The sequence below is a fragment of the Dromiciops gliroides genome, chromosome 3 (assembly GCF_019393635.1).
Source record: "Dromiciops gliroides isolate mDroGli1 chromosome 3, mDroGli1.pri, whole genome shotgun sequence".
Taxonomy (NCBI): Eukaryota; Metazoa; Chordata; class Mammalia; order Microbiotheria; family Microbiotheriidae; genus Dromiciops; species Dromiciops gliroides.
The window spans coordinates 504,190,032-504,214,432 of record NC_057863.1 but is presented as its reverse complement, the minus strand read 5'-3'; the positions used below and the strand labels follow the sequence as shown (position 1 = coordinate 504,214,432).

Below are 24,401 nucleotides of genomic sequence, written 5' to 3'. Positions count from 1 at the left end.
GTCCTAGTTTTTCCACATCCCCTCCAGTACTTGTCATTTTCTTCTTCTATCATTTTAACCAATCAGGTATGAGATGATCTCTCAAAATTGGTTTTGTTTTTTAAGAAATCTTGAAAAATAATTTAGAGCATTTTTTCATATGATTTTATATATAGCTTTGATTTCTTCATTGAAAAACTGCTTGTCACACTATCCATCTCCAAAGAAAGAACTGATATTGATTGTTTTTTTTATACAAAATGACTAATATGGTAATGTTTTACATAATTGAACATGGATAACCTATATCTGATTGCTTGCTGCCTCAGGGAGTAGGGAGGAGATGGAGGAAAGGAGGGATAAAATTTGGAGCTAAAAACTTTAAATAAAGATGTTTATTATTATTATTATTTTGGTGAGGCAATGGAGGTTAAGTGACTTGCCCAGGGTCACACAGCTAATAAGTGTTAAGTGTCTGAGACTGGATTTGAACTCAGGTCCTCCTGAATTCGGGGCCATTGCTTTATCCACTGCGCCATCTAGCTGCCCCCCCTATTATTATTATTATTTTTTTTTTTTTTTAGTGAGGCAATTGGGGTTAAGTGACTTGCCCAGGGTAACACAGCTAGTAAATGTTAAGTGTCTCAGGCCAGATTTGAACTCAGATACTCCTGAGTCCAGGGCCGGTGCTCTATCCATTGCGCCACCTAGCTGCCCCCCCCCATTATAAGAAAAAGAAAGAAAAGCTACTTATTGGTATCCTTTGACCATTTATTAATTGGGATTGACTCATATTCTTATAAATTTGATAATCTCTATATATTTGAGATGAGATTTTTTTCACAATTTTCTGCTTTCTTTCTAATCTTGACTACATTGGTTTTATTTGTTTATTTATTTATTTTTTGCAGGGCAATGGGGGTTAAGTGACTTGCCCAGGGTCACATAACTAATAAGTGTCAAGTGTCTGAGGCTGGATTTGAACTCAGGGGTCCTCCTGAATCCAGGGCTGGTACTTTATCCACTGCGCCACCTAGCTGCTCCTACATTGGTTTTATTTGTACAAAAACTTCTTTTTAATGTAACCATTACATCTCACAATTTTTCTATCTCTTGTTTATTCATAAATTTTCCCCTATTAATAGGTTTTATAGGTAATATGTTCTGTGTTCTTCTAATTTGCTTATGGTAGTTTATATCTAGGTCATGTATCCATTTTGACCTTATCTTGGTAAGGTATAAGATATTGGTCTTTACCCAATTTCTGCCAGACTGCTTTCCAATTTTCCCAACAGGTTTTTTGTTTGTTTGTTTGTTTGTTTTTTTGGTGAGGCAATTGGGGTTAAATGCCTTGCCCAGGGTCACACAGCTAGTAAGTGTCAAGCGTCTGAGGAGGCCGGATTTGACCTCAGGACCTCCTGAATCCAAGGCCGGTCCTCTATCTACTGTGCCACCTAGCTGCCCCTCCCCAACAGTTTTTTCTTTTTTTCTTTTTTTTTTTTTTTTGGTGAGGCAATTGGGGTTAAGTGACTTGCCCAGGGTCACACAGCTAGTAAGTGTTAAGTGTCTGAGGCTGAATTTGAACTCAGGTACTCCTGAATCCAGGGTCGGTGCTCTATCCACTGTGCTACCTAGCTGCCCCTCCCCAAGTTTTTTAACCAAATAGTGAATTCTTATCCGATAAGTTTAAATCTTTACATTTCTCAAACACAAGATTACTATAATCATTTACTACCATGTATTGTATGTCTACTCTGTTCTACTGATCCACCTTTCTATTTCTTAGCCAGTCAGATAGTTTTGATGATTGCTGCTTTATAAGATGGTATAAGATCTGATACTGCTAAACCTTTCTTTATTTTCATTATTCTTTTTATATTTTTTACCTTTTTTACTTCCAAATGAATTGTTATTTTTTTCTAGCTCAAAATATTTTTGGTAATTTGAGATGGTATTGAATAAGTGGATGAATTTAAGTAGAATTGTGATTTTTTCTTTCGGGGCAATGAGGGTTAAGTGACTTGCCCAGGGTCACACAGCTAGTAAGTGTCAAGTGTCTGAGGCCAGATTTGAACTCAGGTCCTCCTGAATCCAGGGCTGGTGCTTTATCCACTGCACCACCTAACCGCCCCCAGAATTGTGATTTTAAAAAATTATATTGGCTTTGCCCTCCCTTGAACACTTTATTTCTTCAGTTATTTAAATCTGACTATATTTATATCAGGACTGTTTTATAATGCTATTCATGTAGTTCCTAGTTTTGTCTTGGCTGGTATATTTCCAGGTATTTTGTGCTGTCTACAGTTATTTTATATGGGGTGTCTCCTACCATCTCTCTTTTTCTTTTTTTGCGAGGCAATGAGGGGTAAGTGACTTGCCCAGGGTCACACAGCTAGTAAGTGTCAAGTGTCTAAGGCCAGATTTAAACTCAGGTCCTCCTGAGACCAGGGCCAGTGCTTTATCCATTGTGTCACCTAGCTGCTCCTTCCTACTATCTCTTATTGCAAGGTTTCATTGTTGATATATAGAAATGCTAATGTTATATTTGGGTTTATTTTATATCCCACTACTTTGCTAAGATTATTATTGTTTTCAATTAGCTTTTTAGTTGGATCTCTAAGATTTTCCAAGTATGTCATCATATCATCTTTTTTTTTTTTTAAGAGGAGGGCATTAGCTTTATTTTTATTTATTTATTTATTTTTCAGGGCAATGAGGGTTAAGTGACTTGCCCAGGGTCACACAGCTAGTAAGTGTCAAGTGTCTGAGGCTGAATTTGAACTCAGGTCCTCCTGAATCCGGGGCTGGTACTTTATCCACTGTGCCACCTAGCTGCCCCCTCATCATATCATCTTGCAAAAAGATAGTTTTATTACCTGATTACCTATTCTGATTGGTCCAGTTTCTTTTTCTTCTCTTATTGCTATTGCTAGCATTTCTTTTTTTTATTGCTAGCATTTCGAATACAATATTGAATAATATTGATGATAACAGACATCCTTGTTTCACTTCTGTTTTTTGTTTTGTTTTGTTTTTGCAGGGCAGTGAGGGTTAAGTGACTTGCCCAGGGTCACACAGCTAGTAAGTGTCAAGTGTCTGAGGCTGGATTTGAATTCAGGTCCTCCTGAATCCAGGGTTGGTGCTTTATCTGCTGTGCCACCTAGCTGCCCCCTCATCATATCATCTTGCAAAAAGATAGTTTTATTACCTGATTACCTATTCTGATTCCTCCAATTTCTTTTTCTTCTCTTATTGCTATTTCTAGCATTTCTTTTTTTATTGCTAGCATTTCTAATACAATATTGAATATTATTGATGATAACAGACATCCTTGTTTCACTTCTAATCTTATTGGGAAAGCTTCTAGCTTGTCCTCATTACACATAATGCTTGCTGATGATTTTAGGTAGATGCTCTTTGTCATTATTTATACCTATGCTTTCAAATGCTTTTAATAAAAATGAGTATTGTATTTTATTAAAAGCTTTTTCTGCATCTATTGATACAATTATATGATTTTTGTTACTTTTGTTATTGATAAAAATCAATTATGTTGGGGGCAGCTAGGTGGCGCAGTGGATAAAGCACTGGCCTTGGATTCAGGAGGACCTGTGTTCAAATCCAGACTCAGACACATGATACTTACTAGCTGTGTGACCCTGGGCAAGTCATTTAACTCTCATTACCCTGCCCCCCCCCCAAAAAAAAAAAGTCAATTATGTTCATGGTTTTCATTATGTTAACATCCCTATATTCCTGGCATAAATCTCACTTGGTCACCGTGTATGATCTTTGTGACATATTGTTGTAGTCTCCTAGAAAGTATTTTATGTAGGATTTTTTTGCATCAATATTCATGAGTACATTTGGTCTACAGTTTTCTTTCTCTGTTTTTGTTCTTCCTAATTTAGGTATCAGCACTATATTTGTTTTACAAAAGGTGTTTCCAATTTGGTGTTTAATTGTGGATTTTTAATTTGTTCTTTTTCTAGTTTTTTTAATTGCATGCTCAATTCATTGATCTTCTCTTTCTCTATTTTATCGTTATTTCTGGGACCCCAGTACTTTGGTGAGTCACCCAGTTAACGTTCCATATATTAAATTTCGGCCCTCACATAAGCATTTAGAGATATAAACTTTCCTCTTATTACTGCTTTTGCTGCATCCCATATGTTTTGGTATGTTGTCCCATTATTATCATTCTCTTTAATAAAATTATTTATTATTTCTGTGACTTGTTCTTTAACCTACTCATTTTTTTTTTTTTTTAGTGAGGCATTTAGGGTTAAGTGACTTGCTCAGGGTCACACAGCTAGTAAGTGTTAAGTGTCTGAGGCCAGATTTGAACTCAGGTACTCCTGAATCCAGGGCCAGTGCTCTATCCACTGCTCCATCTAGCTGCCCCTAACCTACTCATTTTTTAAGATTATGTTATTCATTCTCCAGTTAATTTTTACTCTGTGTTTCCATGGTCTCTTATTAAATATAATTTTATTGCATTATGATCTGAAAAGGATGTATTTAATATTTCTCCTTTTCTGCTTTTAACCATAAAGTTTTTATGCTTTATTATTTGGTCAGTTTTTGTAAAGGTACCATATACCACTGAGATAAAGGTATGTTCTTTTCTATTCCTATTCCATTATCTCCAGATATCTATCATATCTACCTTAACTAAGATTCTGTTCATCTCTTTGACTTCTTTCTTATTTGTTTTTTTTTTTTTTGTTAAATTCTGAAAGGGGAAGGTTGAAATCCCTCACTGTTATAGTTTCACTATCTAGTTCCATTTGTAATTTAGTTAGCTTTTGCCTTAAAAATTTGGATGCTAGAGAATTTGGTACATATAGGTTGAGTATTGATATTACTTCATTATCTAGGGTACCTTTTGTCATAATGTTTTTTCCTTATTTATCCCTTTTAATTAAATCTGTTTTAATTTTAACTTTGTCTGAGATCATATCCTGCTTTTTTTGCATCAGCTTTGAAGCATAGTAAATTGTACTCCAGTCTTTGATTTTCACTCTATGTGTATCTCTCATTTTAAAATGTGTTTCTTGTAAACAAACGTATGATTCTGGTTTTTAATCCATTTTGCTCTCCATTTCTGTTCAATTCAAAGCTATAATTACTAGTTATATATTTCCCTCTATCCCATTTTTCCTCACTTTTATCCTTCTCTCCCTCTCTTTTTATCCTATCCCTTCTCAGATGTCTAATGTATTTCTGACCACAGCCTTCCTAATCTGCACTCCTTCTAAGAATCCCTCCCTTGGGGCAGCTAGGTGGCGCAGTGGATAGAACACCTGCCCTGGATTCAGGAGTACCTGAGTTCAAATCCAGCCTCAGACATTTGACACTTACTAGCTGTGTGATCCTGGGCAAGTCACTTAACCCCAATTGCCTCACAAAAAAAAAAAAAAAGAATCCCTCCCTTTTCCTCTCCCCTCTCTCCCCTCTTCCTTAATCTAGCCATCCTTATAAGAGTCCCTCCCTTATTCTGTCCCCTTACTCCTTATCTACACACCCTCTTGAGAGCCCTTATCTTATCCTTAATGCCTTCCTATTTCTGGATCTGCATACCTTTGTGAGAGTCCCTCCCTTATCCTATCCCTTCACCCTCCCATATAAATTAAGAAGACTTTTATACCCTTCTGGATATAGGTGTAATTCTCTCTTTAACCCAGTTTTGATGAGAATAAAGTTCTAGCACTACTAGCCCTCCACCTCCTCTTCCCCTCCATTGTAACAGTTCTTCCATTCATGCCTTGTTTATTTGAGATAATTGCTCCATTTTCCTTCTCCTCACCCCTCTGTGACTATACTCACCAGTGTTTGCTCGCTCCTCCTTGCCCTCAACCACAGCCTGGGACAGGGTCTGGTCAGTGCACCTAAACCTCGAATCCAACACCAGCAGAAAGTCCTACGGTCTTACCCTGATCATCCATCTTGCCCCCACACTATGTTGAGAAAATTTCTAAGTGTTAGATGAAAAAAAACACCAAAGTCTCCAAGCCAAAAGAAAATAGGTTTATTGAGAGAAGGATCCTGTCTCCAATAAAGCCAGTCTCAGGTCTGGGACCCAAAGACCCTGAGCCCCAGGATCCACAGATATTATACTCAATAAATCCTCCCACAATTTAAACATAATTTATGGGATACAAATACAATAAGTATGGAAGAGGAAGAAAGAAACCATCAGTCATATTGGTCCCATATAGCTCAGAAGTTAATATTTTAGGTATCTGACCTTGAAGCTGATTGGTGGCTATACCTGACCATAGGGGGCAACTAGGTGGCGCAGTGGATAAAGCACCGGCCTTGGATTCAGGAGGACCTGAGTTCAAATCTGACCTCAGACACTTGTCATCTTACTAGCTGTGTGACCCTGGGCAAGTCACTTAACCGTCTCGTGGTGGGGGGGGGGGAGGATTGGACTAAACCACAATTGAAAAACAAATAGTTGAATCTTTGGTTAAGCTTGTAGAGTAGATAAGTTAGCATTTGCCTTAGCTCCTCCTTTCAATATCTATCTTACTCTTAAACTACTAAAGAATATCTAAATACTTTAAATCATAATTTGTAGTCTATAAACTATTAGTATACTACTGTTAAATCACTTGTATGTAAGGGGTGGAGAAAATCTCACTCACAGCTGTCCATGGTTCAAGTTGAAAGTGCCTGAAATGGAGGTGGGGGAGTCGTCTTTCCTAATGTCCTCCAGAGTTGTCTTAGGCTGGACAACTGCTTTACCCCAACTTTTAATTATTTCAGGTTCTCTGAAGTTTACTTTGAGGAATTATTTTAAATTATTTATAGAGGAATTTGAAAGAGCCAGATAATTTCCTGCCTTATATGACTATCTTCCCAGAACCCTTGGCTTGACATTTTCTTTTTTTCTTTTTTTTCTTTTTTTTTTTGCGGGCAGTGAGGGTTAAGTGACTTGCCCAGGGTCACACAGCTAGTGTGTCAAGTATCTGAGGCCAGATTTGAACTCAGGTCCTCCTGAATCCAGGGCCAGTGCTTTATCCACTGGGCCACCTAGCTGCTCCAGCTGGACATTTTCTTAACACAAAATTGTTAATGAATTTAGTGGGTCCTTATGATGAGAAAATCTGACCCTGTCCTACAATGCAGATGAGAACTCTCTATTTTCTGGTTGACCAGCTTGGTGTGTTTTGTGGGACGTTTGGCTGTTTTGTCCTTGGCTGTTTGTATAGAGGTACCTGCCTCTTCCAAGGCAAAAGCTGGAGAGAGCATTTATTGAACAGAGGGTAAGGGTGGAACTCGGCCTCCTACAGGCTGCTTCTGACAGGGGAGAAAGGCAACACACAGGTAACTGGCCTCTTCTCTTACAGAGCTTTACAGCCCGAATGCCAAATGCTGCTCTTCTCAGCAACTTTTGAGGATTCCGTGTGGCAGTTTGCTGAGCGAATCATTCCTGATCCTAATGTGATCAAGCTACGCAAAGAAGAGCTGACTCTGAACAACATCAGGCAGTATTATGTTCTATGTGACAGTAGGAAAGACAAATACCAAGCCCTGTGCAACATCTATGGAGGCATCACCATTGGTCAGGCCATCATCTTTTGCCAGGTAACACTGGCTGGGTTGGTTCTCCTCTGAAGGGATGCGAGCAGATTTCCTTAGCTCTCCAGTGTTGTGCCTCGTACAGAGTAGACACTCAGTAGCTAGGAACACACTTGGCTCATACATATTTACTAGATTTGCAATCTTGCTAGAACTGAAGGAGGGTCAGAACCGGGGCACTTTTCATCTCAGAATTCTTTCTCAGTTCAGTTTCCCTTCTCCTTTCCCATCCTGCTATTGAATGGGTTGGACTATGTCCTTTCCAACTAGGTTAGTGCTGCTTTCTGCTTCACAAGAAAGAAAAATGGGCTGACTTGATCATGGTCACATCTACACAGGCCTCTCTTTGCTCCCTACAATGCCTGGTGAGATTATAAGAGACACTAGATTTTTTTTTTTTTTATCTCCAGCATATGCAGCAACTTAGTAGCTAGTCTGATGTCTCAAGGTCCTCACTGGTCTGGATGTGTAGGAAAGCATGGCAGCAGGATACATGGGCAGCTTTTGAATGGTGAGCTGAGGTGGAGCCAAATCAACATGGGAGGGTTGGGTAGCACAGTCAGAGAGGAGTCCCTGGAAAGGGTCTTGTTGGCAGGAGAGACAGTCTGGTATAATGCAGGTGTCTGTGACTGTCAGCTCCCTGAATGGGCCTTTTTGCCCAAAATGAACAAGTGAGTTTGTACCTGTGTGTTGCCTCATCTCACCGTGCAGCATTACAGAATGTCAGAAGTGGAAGGTACCCCCAGAGGCTGTGTAGTCCACATGGTACCTGACCAGCCAGTCCTGCAACCTCCCCAACAAGTAGTCAGCCAGCCTTTGCATGAAGACCCCTTGTGAGGTAAACCCCGGTACTTCCCATTCAGCTTTTGAAGTGCCTGATGGTTAGGAAGTTTTTCCTGACATCAGCCCTAACAATTTCCTCTCTGCAGCTTCTGCTCAGTGCTGCTAGTTCTGTTCCCTCTTCCATATAACAACGGACCTGCCTGTACTTAAGAAAACTTTGGCTTCACCTCTTCTCTTTCCCACATTTAAATCTCCCCAGGTATTTCAACTGATCCCAGAATGATGTGATCTCTTAACTCCTTCACCTTCTTAGTCATCTTCATAGCTTTTCTCCGTTATCAATGTCCTTCTTAAAATGCGGTGCCCAAATCGTACCCGGCATAAACTTTGGTTTGGTTTTGATTTGCCTTTGTTTCCTCAGTGCTGAGCCCAGACCCTTACAGGGAACAATTTCTAATATTGAATTGCAGTCATGCCAGACTAATCATTTCCTTTCTTTGACAGGATTACTAGACTGCCAATTTAAGGAAATACTCTAGGAACAGTAGTATATCATAAACAGTATGTGCAGGGACTGGGTATTCCTTCCCAGAATCCTGGTAGACAAAATGGAAACTACAATGAATTGCCAGCCTTAGAAACAAGCAGAGTTTGCTTGGTTCTCTCACTCACATACCCCTACCCTAAGCCCCCACTGGAACTTCCCATCTGGATCTCTTCTCTAAAGGTATTCAGTTAAGTTCAACAAGCATTTATGCAGCAGGTACTTTACTTAAGGCTCCATGCTAGGCTTTGGGAATAAGACAAAAAGGAGAGTCCTTTGCCCTCAAGGCATTTATCTTCTATTTGTTGCTATCTCTATTTGGCAATCTTCCCACTCCAGGCTTGTTGCTGCTGTGTTTGGTACCTGCCTTGTATCACAGACCATGCTTTCCAAGCCTCCCAGAATGACAAGTAGTTGATCTGATCATTTGTGTAATGATGTGCTAATGGGATAGGCTATAGTTGTTCCTCAGGGCCCTCCCTTTAGTTCCTATGTAACATATGTGGGGCAGCTGGGTGGTGCAGTGGATAGAGTGCTGGCCCTGGAGTTAGGAAGACATGAGTTTCAAATCTCACCTCAGACACAGTGTGTGACCCTGGGCAAGTTACTTAACCTCAATTGCCTTAACCAGGACCATCTCCAGTCATCCTGATATATATCTCGCCACTGGACCCAGATGGCTCGAGAAGAAAGTGTGAGGTTGGTAACCTTGCACAGCCCTCCCTCACTTAAAATCCAATTCACTACAAGTCACAACATCACCCCAGTGTCATGGTCCTCTTCGAGAACTACAAACAACAACAGCAACATGTTATGTATGTACATTATAACAGGGCTTCTTAAACATTTTCTGCTCACAACCCCCTTTTCCCTGAGAAATTTTTATGCACCCTGGTTATATAGGTATATAAAATAGGTACACATAACCTTTTTACTATTGCCAGATTTTTCATGACCCCCCCAAATTCACTTATATCACCCCATATAGGGTCATGACCCACAGTTTAAGAAGCCTTGCATTATAACAAGGACCTCTGGGAGATAGTATTTGGCCGTCATATTGCATCATATTATCCTCTACATAAAATTATTAAAATCAATACACCAGTGCAGATGATATATTATATTTACACAGTATTTTACTTTTATGTAAATATCCCAATCGAATCTCACAGCAATACTACAAAAGTAGTCAGGTATTAATTCACCCTCCATTTTAAAGATAAGGAAACTGAGGCCCAATGAGGCTCTTTTAAGACAAATTCACACAGCTAATAAATGATACAGCCAGTGCTCAAACCCAGGTCTCATGATTCAAGATCCAGTGTTCTTTCCACTACACTGGAGCTACCTCTAAATGAGGTTAGTATAAAATTTATCAGTTGAAAAAGATTATAGGAGTATTTTAAAAGCTCTCTATTCCAAAAATGTCCCTTGAATCTTAAAATTGATACATCAACTGCTTACTGACCAAATGACAGCATATATACAGTGTTTTGCAAACCTTAGTGCTATTATGATTATTACTGTGTGAGGAGGGTTGTGCTGCTAGGCATCAGAGGACATATCAACTTTAAATTATGGTCCCTGCTATCCTGCAGCCTTCAGTCTATTAAGGCTATAAGAAACACAGGCATTGATAATACATGAGAAAGACCTCAGAGAAGTGCAATGTTCTGTGAGGTCTGATTGGAGGAGGCTGCTATTGACTGATGGGGGCCAATGATTAAAAGACTTCCTGTGGGGGCAGCTAGGTGGCGCAGTGGATAGAGCACCGGCCCTGGAGTCAGGAGTACCTGAGTTCAAATCCGGCCTCAGACACTTAACACACACTTACTAGCTGTGTGACCCTGGGCAAGTCACTTAACCCCAATTGCCTCACTAAAAAAAAAAAAAATTAAAAAAAAAAAAAGAAAAGAAAAGACTTCCTGTCCTTGGTGCTGGAAGAAGTTCTAGATGTGGGTTTAACTCTATTTACCAGCTACGTGGCCTGAGCCAGGTATGAGGATGTCAGGTATAGCACATGGCACATACTGAAACAGAACTTTAGAGGGCTTTGTTGGGCCAGTTCCCAAATGGATAGATTTCTTAGATTTTCAGGGAAGGGCATTTTATAAACTTAGTGCCCTCCTCACCTCTCTCCCATCATAGTTCTTAGAAGACTCAGATAAATTCTGAGCATAGAATAACATACAGGCATGGATAAAGTACTGATTTATAGATCTCATATCTGTCTAGCAAAGCAGCACAGAATGAGATATGATCTTGGCCTCATAAGCAGGAAAACCAAGGACTTGGGCACATATGAATTAAAGATAGATTTCCTGGCTGGGAGCCCTTGAGGAATCTTAAAGGAGAAATGGTTTAAAGAGCTCCAGCAAGTGGAACACATTCCCTCTGTACCACTATGTTCTGTGACTCCAATACAAAAAAGATCCCGATAGGAGAATTCAGGTCCTGAATCAAAAGCAGCCCTTGTAGTTGGTCCATCTTCCCAAGCCCCAGGGCAAAGGTGGATGAAGAGGCCACTCAGGACCGTGGCCCTGGAAAGGTTTGCAGAGAGGATCTCTGCCCATAGGCAAGTCATGCTTCACCTCTCTAAATCTCAGTTTCTTCATCCTGGCCCTCACTCTCTATTTCTTGGGGTTGTTGAAATGCTTTATAAATGAGTAGGCCCTGGGGTGGCAGGAAACACTGGACGGGAGTCAGAAGACCAAGCACTTGGCCTCTCCAGGCCTCATCAATAAAATGGATGAGTTAGAACACCTCTAAAATTTCCTCCAGCTCTAACAACCTAGTATACAAGTTTCAAAAAGTTTTTATAAATAAGTGTAAGCAATAATTAATATTTCTTCACTAAAATCCTACTCTAGCACTATATTAAGGTAAACCTGGGTTCTCAAAAACTTTACCAACAGTGTGTCCGCTCTAGCAGATTCAGGCTGAAAGGGTGTTGAATACAGGCCTGGTGATAGACTAAGAATCTAGCTAAATTTGAAAGCCCATTCTTCTCCACAATTCAGCTTTTATTACATGCCTGCTATGTGCAGGGCACAGTGCTAGGCACTGGAAATACAAAAGCAAAAACCACAGAATCTTACTCTCATTGAGCCTAAATTTGGCCTCTAATGCTCATTGGGGAAGCCACAGCAACTAATGAAACTATTAAGGTACAGAAAAATTATGATTCTCTTGCAGCCAAGCCCCTGGAGGCTTTAAGCTAGGACTGAGTGGTCCAGTACAGAGCAAGTTCCAGGATCCAGGGTTAAAGCTAAGATAGCAATGATAGTGGCACTAGCAGTATGACTGGCCATCACAGCTGGGGCACAAGTTATACCCCATTGCCCAAAGGGACCACCAGTCTCCCATCAACTTTGTTTCTAACATTGTCAATATATGACCCTACCTTGAAGCCCCTGGTCCTGGTCTGTAAGACCTGCATGTTGCCACATTGTGGACATTCTGTCATGGTGGAGTTCAGTGATATGGACAACAGGACAGTGGTGAATTGGGGTCCTTTCTATTAGTCTTATTGGCTGAAGCAGTATTGTCTGATGAAGAGCTGTGAATGACAGCAATAGGATGATCCAAGACAATCCCAAAGGACTCATGATGAAGCTTACTATCTTCCTCCAAAGAAAAAATGATAGTGTCTGAATACAAACTGAAGCATGCCATTTTTCACTTCCGTTTTTTATTCAAGTCTTCGTATATAAAATGACTAATGTGGAAATGTTTTACAGAATTTCACATATATAACCTGAACCTGATTGCTTACCACTTCAGAAATGGGGAGGGAAAGGGAAGGAGGGAGAGAGAGAATTTGGAACTCAAAACTTTTTTTGAAAAGTTTAAAAAAAAAGTTTAAATATATATATACACATATATACACATATGCATATATGTATATATTTTCTTTTTCTACAATTACATGTTAAAACTATATGCACATATGTGTGTGTGGATATAGATATAGATATAGATCCAAGCTTGGGGAAGAGTTTTAAATGTGCCTGGGCTAGAGCCACCAGGAGGGGCAAGAAATACAAGAGTGAGAGTAGCTTCCTGGGTTTTGGCTAATGGAGAAGGAGGTCAGTAGTATTAACTGTAAGGAAAGATTCTTTGGGTTTGGCCTGCCCCTTCCCAGAGGGAACTTCCCCCCATCCTCTACACAGTAAAAACTATACCCCTGGGGGAAAAAATCACTTTGCTCTTCCACTCCAACAGCTCTGGCCCCTTCCTGAGCCCTCTACTGTGACATGGCCCTGTGCTCCAAGGCCATAGCGAAAAGCAATCTAAGCAGGTGGGAGATCCCTTACCAGCATTACTTACCTTAAATATTGAAATGAGGCACTGGCAACTGAACTGCAGCAGGCTGTAATCTTTATTTTTTTAATTTAAATTTTTATTTTTAATTTTTCTCAGTTACATGTAAAGATTTTGAGTTCCAAATTTTTCTCTCACCTTCCCTTCCCTCCCCCTTCCCAAGGCCAGCAAACAATTTGATATAGTTTATACATTACTATCATGTTAAGCATATTAATCAGAACAAAAGAAAAAAACGCAAGAAAGAATAAACAAGAAAAATAACAAAAAAGCAACAACAAAAGTGAAAATAGCATGCTTCATCTGCATTCAGACTCCATAGTTCTTTCCCTGAATGTAGAAAGCATTTTCTACCTTAAGCCTTTTGGCATTGTCTTGGATCATTGTATTGCTGAAAAGAGTTAAGTTTATCACAGTTGAATATCCCGTAATGCTGTTGATGCTGTGTACAATGTTCTCTGGGTTCTGCTCATTTCACTCATCATCAATTCATTTAAGTCTTTCCAGGTTTTTCTGAAATCCATCTGCTTATCATTTCTTACAGTACAATAGCATTAAATTACATTCATATAGCACAACTTGTTCAGCCATTCCCCAATTGATGGGCATCCCCTCAATTTCCAATTCTTTGCCACCACAAAAAGAGCATCTATAAATATTTTTGTACATGTAGGCCCTTTTCCCTTGTAACGATTGGAATGACGCCACCTGCTGGAGACTTACTATAGAAGAGTTCCGCCCATGAAGCGAAGGTCTTTGAGGGCAAGACCAGGAGTCTTTGGCGTCAGGAAGTGATGCGGGCTAGTGGGAGGAGGAAGGAAGAGACTGGCGCTCGGTCTCACTCTTTTTTCCTGAGGATGCTGGTGAAGAGGGGAGCTAGAAATGCACTCTCCCTTTAATAGATAGGAATCTAGGCCTTTCTCTCTCTCTTTACCAAATTCTTATTCTCCTTAATAAATGCTTAAAAATCTAACTCTTGCTAAAGCTTATAATTTATTGGCGACCACTCATTAGATATTTTAGACAGTTTAGCTAGAATTTTAGCCCTTAACACCCTTTTTTATGATCTCTTTGGGATATAGACCTAGTAGTGGTATTGCTAGGTCAAAGGGTATGCATAGTTATAAAGAGAAGACTATAGTCTTTAGCCATTTCACTGTCAGCCATTAAAAACAATGATGTAATGCCACTTGTTTAAAAAAATGAAAGAAAAGTTACAATCTATCCATGGAAGCCAACAAGATAGGATTCATTTAGAGAATTGGAGTGTGAAGTTTTATCAGCCTCATGATCATTTGTCCAGGTGTAAAAGCAAAAATGATAAATTATACTCGCCCTGCCAACCTCACAATGTTGCAATAACAAATAACAAATGAGAGAATTTTAAAATTTAATCATATTTTTTATGTTTATTCTCTCATGTCTCCTTCATTTCCAAAGATGTCCCTTCTCCATCTATTGCCCTCTCTATTGTGATACAAAAGGGAAAGGAAAAAAAGGTGGGAGGAGGGGGGTATGGGAGGGGTAGCTCAGCAAAACTAACCAATACATCAACCAAGTCTGATAGCATACTCAGTATTCTGTACCCATAGTCTCCTAACTCTGCAAAGAAGAAAGAGGAATATATTTTCTCAATTTTTCAGGGTCAAAGCTGGTCATTATAATTAGTGTTCAGTTTTGTTTTATCTTTTCTTTCTATTTACATTTGTCATTATGTATGTTGTTTTCTAGGTTCTACTTACATTACTCTGCATCAGTTCATCTAAATTTTCCAATGTCTCCCAAAATTCTTCATCTCTATAATTTCTTATAGCCCATTAATACTCCATGATATTTATGTACCACTATTTGTTTAGCTGTTCTTCAATCAATGGGCATATACTTTCTTTGTTTCCAGCTCTTTGCAACTACAAAAGTGCTACTATTAATATTTTGATGTATATGGGACTTTTCTTTCAATCTTTGACCTCCTTTATACTGGTGTATGCCTAGTGCTAGAATCTCTGAATTGAAAGGTATGGACATTTTTGGCAGATTCTTTTTTTTTTTTTGGTGAGGCAATTGGGGTTAAGTGACTTGCCCAGGGTCACACAGCTAGTAAGTGTCAAGGGTTTGAGGCTGGATTTGAACTAAGGTCCTCCTGAATCCAGGGCCAGTGCTCTATCCACTGTGCCACCTAGCTGCCCCTTTTTTGTCAGATTCTTAACATAATTCCAAATTATTTTCCAAAATAGTTGGACCATACATTAATATGCCTTTTTTTTTTTTACCACCCCTCCAGCACTTACTGTTCCCATAATTATGTCCTCTGCCAATTTTCTGGATGTGAGGTAAAATCTCAGAGGGCTTTTATATACATATATACATATATACATATATACACACACATACAAGTTTCTCTTACTAATGATTTGGTACAGTATTTAATATGATTATTAATAGTTTGCAATCCTTATTTTGAGAATTGATCATTTATATCCTTTGACCACTTATCCATTGGCTCTTACTCTCTTACATACAAATATATGTTCCCTAATTATGTTCCATATATATAAGTTCCCCATGTATGTTGAATATCAGACTCCTTATCAGTGATATCAAATGGGATTACACTTTCAAAGTATTTCTACATCTGTAAAGCTCAGGACAAATGTAAGGTGTTATCATGTTGGGGCTATAAAAGAAGTAAATCAAGTGCAGCATACTCTAAAGGATTTATAATAGTGGGAAATGAAAGGAAAAATTTTTCTTTGTCTCCCTCATCCCCCATTCCATACAGCAACTATACCTTAGCATTGTGGATGTATTTTTTGGCTTATTTTTCCTACAGACTCGTCGAAATGCAAAATGGTTAACTGTGGAGATGATGCAGGATGGCCACCAAGTATCTTTGTTGAGTGGAGAGCTGACAGTTGATCAGCGGGCTTCAATCATCCAGAGGTTTCGTGATGGGAAAGAGAAAGTCCTTATAACCACCAATGTCTGTGCTCGAGGTGTGGGTTTTGATTTTTTTTTTTTTTTAAGATGTAAAGGTATTGACTGCTTTGGAAAAACTTTAGGTCTCACAAACAGTTCATTCATTCTTTTCAGGTTTGTCCCCATCAAGGTTAAGCTCTTTATCTCTGTTGCCTTCGGTCTTCTCATTCATATCTCTGAGACCCCTGTAGACTTTGAAGAGCACAGGTGGATGAATACTTTGAGAAAGAAGGATTTAAGTTGATGGCTTCATGCTTTTCACTTCAGCACTGGAAGGGAATATTTTAATAAATTTGGCCTTATAGGACCTCCCATCCATATATATTTGCCTTAAAGATACATTTAGGGGGGCAGCTAGATGGCGCAGTGGATAGATCACTGGCCCTGGATTCAGGAGTACCTGAGTTCAAATCCAGCCTCAGACACTTAACACTTACTAGCTGTGTGACCCTGGGCAAGTCACTTAACCCCAATTACCTTACTAAAAAACAAAAATACATTTAGGGCAGCTAGGTGGTGCAGTGGATAGAGCACCGGCCCTGGAGTCAGGAGTACCTGAGTTCAAATCCAGCCTCAGACACTTAACAATTACTAGCTATGTGACCCTGGGCAAGTCACTTAGCCCTAATTGCCTCACTAAAAAAAAAAAAAAGATACATTTAGCAGTTACCTATTTCTAATCCAGCTTTGTTAAGAATGCTGTCCAAAACAGGCATTTCATTTGTTTGAAAGCATGTGTGTCTGACCAATAATCTTCTCCATTGAAAGAATTCCATAAAATACTTGGTCATTCATCAGCTTTTCCTCCTGGGAGAAATTGTGGGACTTGTCAGTCAGAATAACTTGTCAGTGTTTCTTTTTTTGTCATTCTCTCTCTCTCTCTCTCTCCCTCCCCCCCCCCCAGGCATTGATGTGAAGCAAGTCACAATCGTTGTGAACTTTGACCTTCCTACAAACCAAACTGGTGACCCAGACTATGAGACCTACCTCCATCGAATAGGACGAACAGGCCGCTTTGGCAAAAAGGGCATCGCCTTCAACATGATTGAAGTGAATAAGTTGCCCTTACTTTTTAAAATTCAGGATCACTTCAGTAAGTAATAAAGTGAACTATAGTTCTGTTAAGGGCTAAAATTCCAGCTAATCTGTCTAAAATATCTAATGAGTGGTCGCCAATAAATTATAAGCTTTAGCAAGAGTTAGACTTTTAAGCATTTATTAAGGAGAATAAGAATTTGATAAAGAGAGAAAGACCTAGATTTCTATCTATTAAAGGGAGAGCACATTTCTAGCTCCGCTCTCCACCAAAGTCCAAAGGAAAGAGCGTGAGACCAAGCGCCAGTCTCTTCCTTCTCCCACTAGCCCGCGTCACTTCCTGACGCCAAAGAAAAGACTCCTGGTCTTGCCCTCAAAGACCTTCGCTTCATGGGCGGAACTCTTCTACAGTAAGTCTCCAGCAGGTGGCATCATTCCAGTCATTACAGTTCTATTGACCATGTTGGTTCAAATATACCCCCCACATCCCCTTCGCCAAACATAGACCAAAAGTCCAAAATAAGATACTGCTGAAAAGAACAAATATATACAGTATATACACTTATGGATAATATCATTACAATGCCTGGGTATTTTATAAGCCAGTTTGGGGGAAAATTATATTTGGTATATGTTGAATAACCCAGAATTTCAACAAATCAAGAGAATTACTTCACAAAAGATTGTGAAGATTCAGATCAGTTTGCCACAACAACAAAAATTTGTACTATACTATTGTGTAATTTAAAATTATAAATGTGGGTTCTAATCCGTTCCCCCAGTTTTGGGGGAAACTGACTAAAATCACTAATAAAACGAGTTTAGATTTTTAAGGGTTTATTGAAATATAGAAAGAGAAAGATTGAGAACAGAATTCTTACAACCTCGAAATCCTATCTTTCCTCAGCTCCTCTCTGTCTTTTCCTGCCATCACCACCAAGTCAGGAACCAAAAAGACAGCACTCTTCGGGCAGGCTCACCTTTCCTCCTTCCTGTCCCCTCCCAGAATGGAGAGGTTCTTCAAGCTGGTTGGTTGATTGGGCCGGAATTTCAAATTTTTTTTAGATTCTGAGAACCATGCTTTCTTAAGTACTCTCAAGTACCAGCCAGATGTGCTTAGAATCTAGTCAACTACTAATCCAGTCAAATCAGCCAGTAATCCACTCAGGTGGGCTCCTGAGTATCTGCCAAACCTCATCTATCACATTCCATTATCTTGACACTATGGAACTAGAATCAGGAGGCATATATGGATTTTCCCAACACACTCCCTTGCGAGGGAGATGTTAGTGGCTTTCATATGTTTAGGCCTTAAGAGTGTTAAGGCTGAGGAATACAATATTCCACAAACTCAGAAGTACCCAGGCACTGGCCCAGCTGTATATGCATCATCATTCTTCAGTTTTCAAAAAAATTTATGGTTTTATTAGTGTGGGCACTTCCTCCATTCTGTGCCCTTTCCCTTCTCTAGAAGATTTTTGTCACTTCCTCTATCCAAAATAATGCAACACCTGGTGAACAAACTTGGTGGCAGCTCAGATGGTTCTCACATATGTACATATTCTTTTGCTGGGCTTTTATTCAATACCTTTCCAGCTTGGTAGGGCCTCAGAGGTTTTCTACTGGTAGACACTTTGAGAGCCTGGAGTTTCATTCACACCACAGTGAGACATTGCAGTAGAACTTTAGAAGCCTCATGCCAATCCCCATGTTAAGTGACCCGAAAGCCAGGACTGTTCTTGCTTTTCTTTGTATCTCTAGCACCTAGCACAGCATCTGGCATATAGTAGGTACTTAACAAATGCTTACTGACTGGCCGAGAGGAAATAATATTGGTATTTAGACATGTTAGACAAGGCTTAATTCACTCACAAAACAGCCTCAGTCTCATTGTACAGAACTTGATTTGAATTTTTGGCATTCTATTTATTTAATTACATTTTTTTGTTTTGTTTTGTTTGCGGGGCAATGAGGGTTAAGTGTCTTGCCCAGAGTCACACAGCTAGTAAGTGTCAAGTGTCTGAGGCTGGATTTGAACTCAGCTACTCCTGAATCCAGGGCCGGTGCTTTATCTACTGCGCCATCTAGCTGCCCCCAATTACATTTTTTCAGTTATCAAACATTTATTTTTTATTGATGCCACTTCACCTTTCCCCCTGGAAAAAAAAGAAAGAAAAGAAAACTCTTGTAACATATGCATAATCAAGCAAAACAGATTCCTGGGGGCAGCTAGGTGGCACAGTGGATAAAGCACTGGCCCTGGATTCAGGAGGACCTGAGTTCAAATCCAGCCTCAGACACTTGACACTTAGTAGCTGTGTGACCCCGGGCAAGTCACTTAACCCCCATTGCCCTGCAAAAAAGCAAAAAAACCAGATTCCTACTTTGGCCTTGTCTAAAAACACATCTCATTCTGCATCTTGCATTCATAACCACTATCAGGAACTGGGCAACATGCTTCATACACTAGTCTGCTGAAATCTTGGTTGGTCATCAACTTGATCGGAATTATTTAGTCTTTCAAAATGTTTTTTATAATGTGGTTTTTCACTGGTTCTGTTCACCTTACCCTGCATCAAACTATACAAATCTTCCCAAGTTTCTCTGAAATTATCCCCTTCATCATTTCTTACAGAACTATATTCATATACCATAATTTGTTCATCTATTGCCAATTAATTGGCACCAGTTGATTAGTGTCCAGTTCTTTGTCACTTCTAAAAGAGCTACTACAAATATTTTTGTACATATGGGCCTTTTTCTTTGGTCTTTTTGTGGCATAGGACTTATAGTGGTATCACTGGATCAAAGGTTATGAACACTTAAGTAACTTTGGGGGCATAATTCCAAATTGCTTTTTCTGTCATTGATTTTTTTGTTTTTGTTTTTGTTTTTTGAGAGGCAATGGGGATTAAGTGACTTGCCCAGGGTCACACAGCTAGTAAGTGTTAAGTGTCTGAGGCCAGCTTTGAACTCAGGTCCTCCTGAATCCAGGGCCAATGCTTTATCCACTGCGCCACTTAGCTGCCCCCTGTTTGTTTTTTAATGAAGATCAAATATCAGAGTATGTAAAGAGTTTTAACAATCTTAACGTTCAATATAAATTCCATCTGTCATTGATTTTAACAAGCACAGACTTTTAGGAAAGATAAGGGTAAAGGTAGTCAGTTGAAATAGTGAACTATGTGTTTTTGATTAACCTTTTCAGGTAACATCCAAAATTCAGAAGTACACAGGGTACTAACATCTAGCTGGGCAGGGACAGAAGACTATTTTTACTTATTGACTAAATCCTAGAAGTGTGATGGCTGATAGGAAAAGACAGAGTGAATTCTCTTGGGGGGGGGGGGGAGGTTTAAGAGGGAAGAGTCAATCAGGGTTAACTGACCTGCCCCAGGCCACATAGCTAGTAAGTGTCTGAAGCTAGATTTGAAGTCAGGTCTTCCTAACTCCAGGAACAGGGTTCTATCCACTCCACCACCTAGCTGCCCTTCAGAGTGAATTCTTATGATAGATGTTGGGCAAAAGAGCCAACTATATGCACATACACATATGTGTGTGTGTGTGTATGTATATTGTGAACATAGAATTAATAAAATTAATATGAGATAATCTGATTTTGAAGTACCAGTTCTAAGTCCATAACCTAGATTCATGGTCATGGCCTTTTTTTTTGTTCATATAGGTTGTGTTTATACACATGGATCATGTGGTTTTCAGGGAGATATGAATAGACATCTCTAGAATCTTCTTGGCCCACTCCTCTCTAAGGACAACTTTGATTCCTGCCGGGCAGGAAGCAGGGAATTGAAGCCACAAGGCTGGTTACTCTTCTCTCTTCAGCAAGAGTACTGGACTGGAATCATATCTATATGTCCCCCCTAGATAATGCTAGCCTAGGAGTAATAATTTTAGGTTTAAGACACTCTCTTGATACCTTATCAGTCCTTCCCCATTAAGGGATGTTGAGACTTCCTCTTCTGGCTTCCAGCTTTGAAAGAGAAATAATTGGTTCCAAATTCTCTTCAGGGAGAGGTCCCTGGAGACAGAGACAGAGAAAGAGCGAGACAGATTCTAGGAAGAAGCCAGCATATAGAGGAGCTACAGCTTCAATTATGTCCCTATCCCCAGTTTACCATGCTAGAGACTTGGGGGAATTTCCCATTTGATGACAGCTAAAATCTTCTTTATGGCAATATCTCACTCCCCATGGGAGAATTCATTAACTCTGTGTATGGTCTGGTATATTATCATCTATATAACTTGTTTGATTTCTATTTCCTATTGCCTTAGATAAATGAGTGTATTTGCTATTCACCGGATCTTTGTGTGATTAGCATTTGGTAGAAAAGGGAAACCTTTGGGTTGGTTTGTTTGTTTGTTTGGTTGGTTGCGGGGATTTTTTGTGGAGCATTAAGTATTAAGTGACTTGCCCAGGATCACACAACTAGTAAGTGTCAAGTGTCTGAGGTTGGATTTGAACTCGGGTCCTCCTGAATCCAGGGCCAGTGCTTTATCCACTGTGCCACCTTGCTGCCCCGGATTGAAACCTTTGGATATATGTTAGAGTACTCCTTCCCAGTTGAAGATAATGATCAGGAGCAGCTTCAACCTAAAAATTATTTCCTTTAGACTAACATATTTAGCAGGGAGTCAAAGAGATATAATTCTAACCTAGTATACTTTCCTTGAGGAAAGCAGAGTGGCCGGCCTTATGGACCCAGCCTCTTGCTTCTTTCCTAGCAGGAATCAAAGTCTCCCTTAGAGAAGCACAGATGAAGGAGATTCTAGATATCACTAGTCATGCCTCCCTGTGAACCATATCTAGACAGATCCATGGGGACACATGTAACCTATGAGTGACACATTTTCTAAAGCCTGTAAGGAACAGTTTTCATAGAAAATACATCTCATATCTCCTGTTTCTTGACCCTGGTAGCCTCTGAAATAATGAAAAATGCAAATACCCTCAGTCCTTTGCAAACCCCATTGTTTCTGTGGTGACCATGGCAAAAAAGAGGGAAGAGTATGATAAGAAACACAACTTTGACACCACAGACTCTTAACTATGCTGCTGGTCCTAATGTGAGAACCAGATTAAGTCCTTCTGAGGTGACTTAGAGTGACCTAGGGAACCACAGTTGTCTGTGGTCATCCTTCCAACCTCAGAAGGCCCTTTGCTGCTGTGGAAGGATCATGGTTGGACACCTAGGCCAGGGAACATATGTGACTCTGTCGCTTCTTTCAGGACCACCGTGTCCTGGGCACATGCCATTCTGACCACTTTCTTCTCTCCTAAGCTTCCAAAAGTCCCCTCCCTCTATTTCTGCTGATTTTAATCTAACCCTTGCCCTCTCATGTCATCCCCAAGGCTCCAAGATACATATTTGGGGGGTTGGGTTATGTTTTACCTTAGTTTAGTCAGTTTTTACCTGGTTTTTTTGTACCATGACCCTCTTCCTGACCTCTTGGAACATATCCCTCCTTCATTACAGCAGAAATCTCAAATTTTGTCAATGATGGCACCCTCCCCCCAGAGTCAGTGCATAAGCCTCCGTGGCTTAGCAGATGATTATTAAGAGTTGTTGTGGCCAAATTTTTCATCACTGAATCTTGGTGAATTTTTTTAGCCAGCCTGGATTTCCAAAGACTGCTTGTAGTCTGTGCCTGCACCCACATTCAAAGCCTTTCCAGGTTGCTGTTGGGACCTGCTAGTTCCTCTGCTGCGTGGATATGGCCTGCAAGAGCTCAGGGCCACCTTCCCAACACAGTGAGGTTGAACCTCAATGACAGCATATCCCTATGCCTCCTTCATTATTTCTAGTTGTCATTAAAGAGTTTCTGACAAAGAAGTAACTGTAAGCGCATCCTCTTGGTTAAAAGTGCTATCTCTATATCATTTAGAAATGGTTGGATGGAACTCATGGATTTTCTACCTACAGACAATAGTATTGACTTGTCTGCTGTGTCCTTCCACTTTCTTTCAGACAGCACGATTAAGCAGCTGGATCCAGATGACATGGATGAAATTGAAAAGATCGAATATTAAAGTGAAGACTTTGAAAGGGCTTATGAAACATTCCCATGCGTGTGTAAACAGGTTCCAGAAAGCTATAATTGTAACTTGATGGTTGGGGCTTTTTCAAAAGGAAAACTGTTATTTGTCATACAGTGAAATAAAGTTCCTGACGGTCTTACGTTTTAGTCCCTAACTCTTCTTCACATCAGTTAAAATGTGGTTCATTGGACAGTACTGGACAAAGACTCAAGAGCATTTTCTATTTTCATTTTTTTGCGGGGCAGTGAGGGTTAAGTGACTTGCCCAGAGTCACACAGCTAGTGAGTGGCAAGTGTCTGAGGCCAAATTTGAACTCAGGTCCTCCTGAATCCACTGTACCACCTAGCTGCCCCCTAAGAACATTTTCTGACCTGGATTTATCTTCATCTTTTTACTAGTAAATATATCTGTGTGGGGGTTTCTACATATTCCAAAGTGCACTGATAAATCTAAATAAATAAATCCTTTACATGAAAATTATATTGGAGCCCTTGAATTTTGCCAGTAGGTGGCTGTAGAGTCTTACAAGTTCTTTTTTATCCTTGTGACGACAGCAACGATCTTTGGAGCCAAAATGAAAAGACCAGTACACCTAATCTGAGAGTTTACCTTTTGTGTGTCTTTTCCTACCCTCTTCCCCTTCCCCACCTCCCTCTGCTTTGAGGGTACTTTAAGTTATTAATTTTAATTAACAAAAATCATTCACATTTATAGCGCACTTAAAAAGTACCTTCCTAGGGGCAGCTACGTGGCGCAGTGGATAAAGCACCAGCCCTGGATTCAGGAAGACCTGAGTTCAATCCAGCCTCAGATACTTGGCACTTACTAGCTGTGTGACCCTGGGCAAGTCACTTAACCCCAGTTGCCTCACCAAAAAAAAAAAACAACACAAAAAACCTAGTTACTTTTTTCTTAGCCCCACCTTGTAGTTATCAGGCAGAGAAGGTATCAGGTGGTGTAAAGAGCCCTAGAGTTAGGCTCAAGCCATGGCTCTATGATCAGTATCCACATATGCCTCAGTTTTCTCATTAGTAAAATGAATAATAATATTACTCCTGTCTTAAGAGAAAAGAGCAGTCCTAAATTACACAGCACATCTGGGAAGGCAGG

At 39.8% G+C, this 24,401-nt stretch overlaps 1 protein-coding gene across 3 annotated transcripts in view; it reads left to right on the top strand.

Moving 5' to 3' along the window:
• DDX25 (DEAD-box helicase 25) overlaps nucleotides 1-23,415 on the top strand; it is a 37,184-nt gene extending 13,769 nt beyond the window's left edge. For all 3 annotated transcript variants that reach the window (XM_043995114.1, XM_043995115.1, XM_043995117.1), the window contains 4 exons: nucleotides 7,338-7,575; nucleotides 16,053-16,215; nucleotides 17,103-17,291; nucleotides 23,221-23,415. In XM_043995114.1, coding sequence (XP_043851049.1) covers nucleotides 7,338-7,575; nucleotides 16,053-16,215; nucleotides 17,103-17,291; nucleotides 23,221-23,282 — 652 coding nt within the window. In that variant the 3' untranslated portion in view covers nucleotides 23,283-23,415. The remainder of the gene's footprint in view (nucleotides 1-7,337; nucleotides 7,576-16,052; nucleotides 16,216-17,102; nucleotides 17,292-23,220) is intronic.
• The last annotated feature ends 986 nt before the right edge of the window (nucleotides 23,416-24,401 follow it).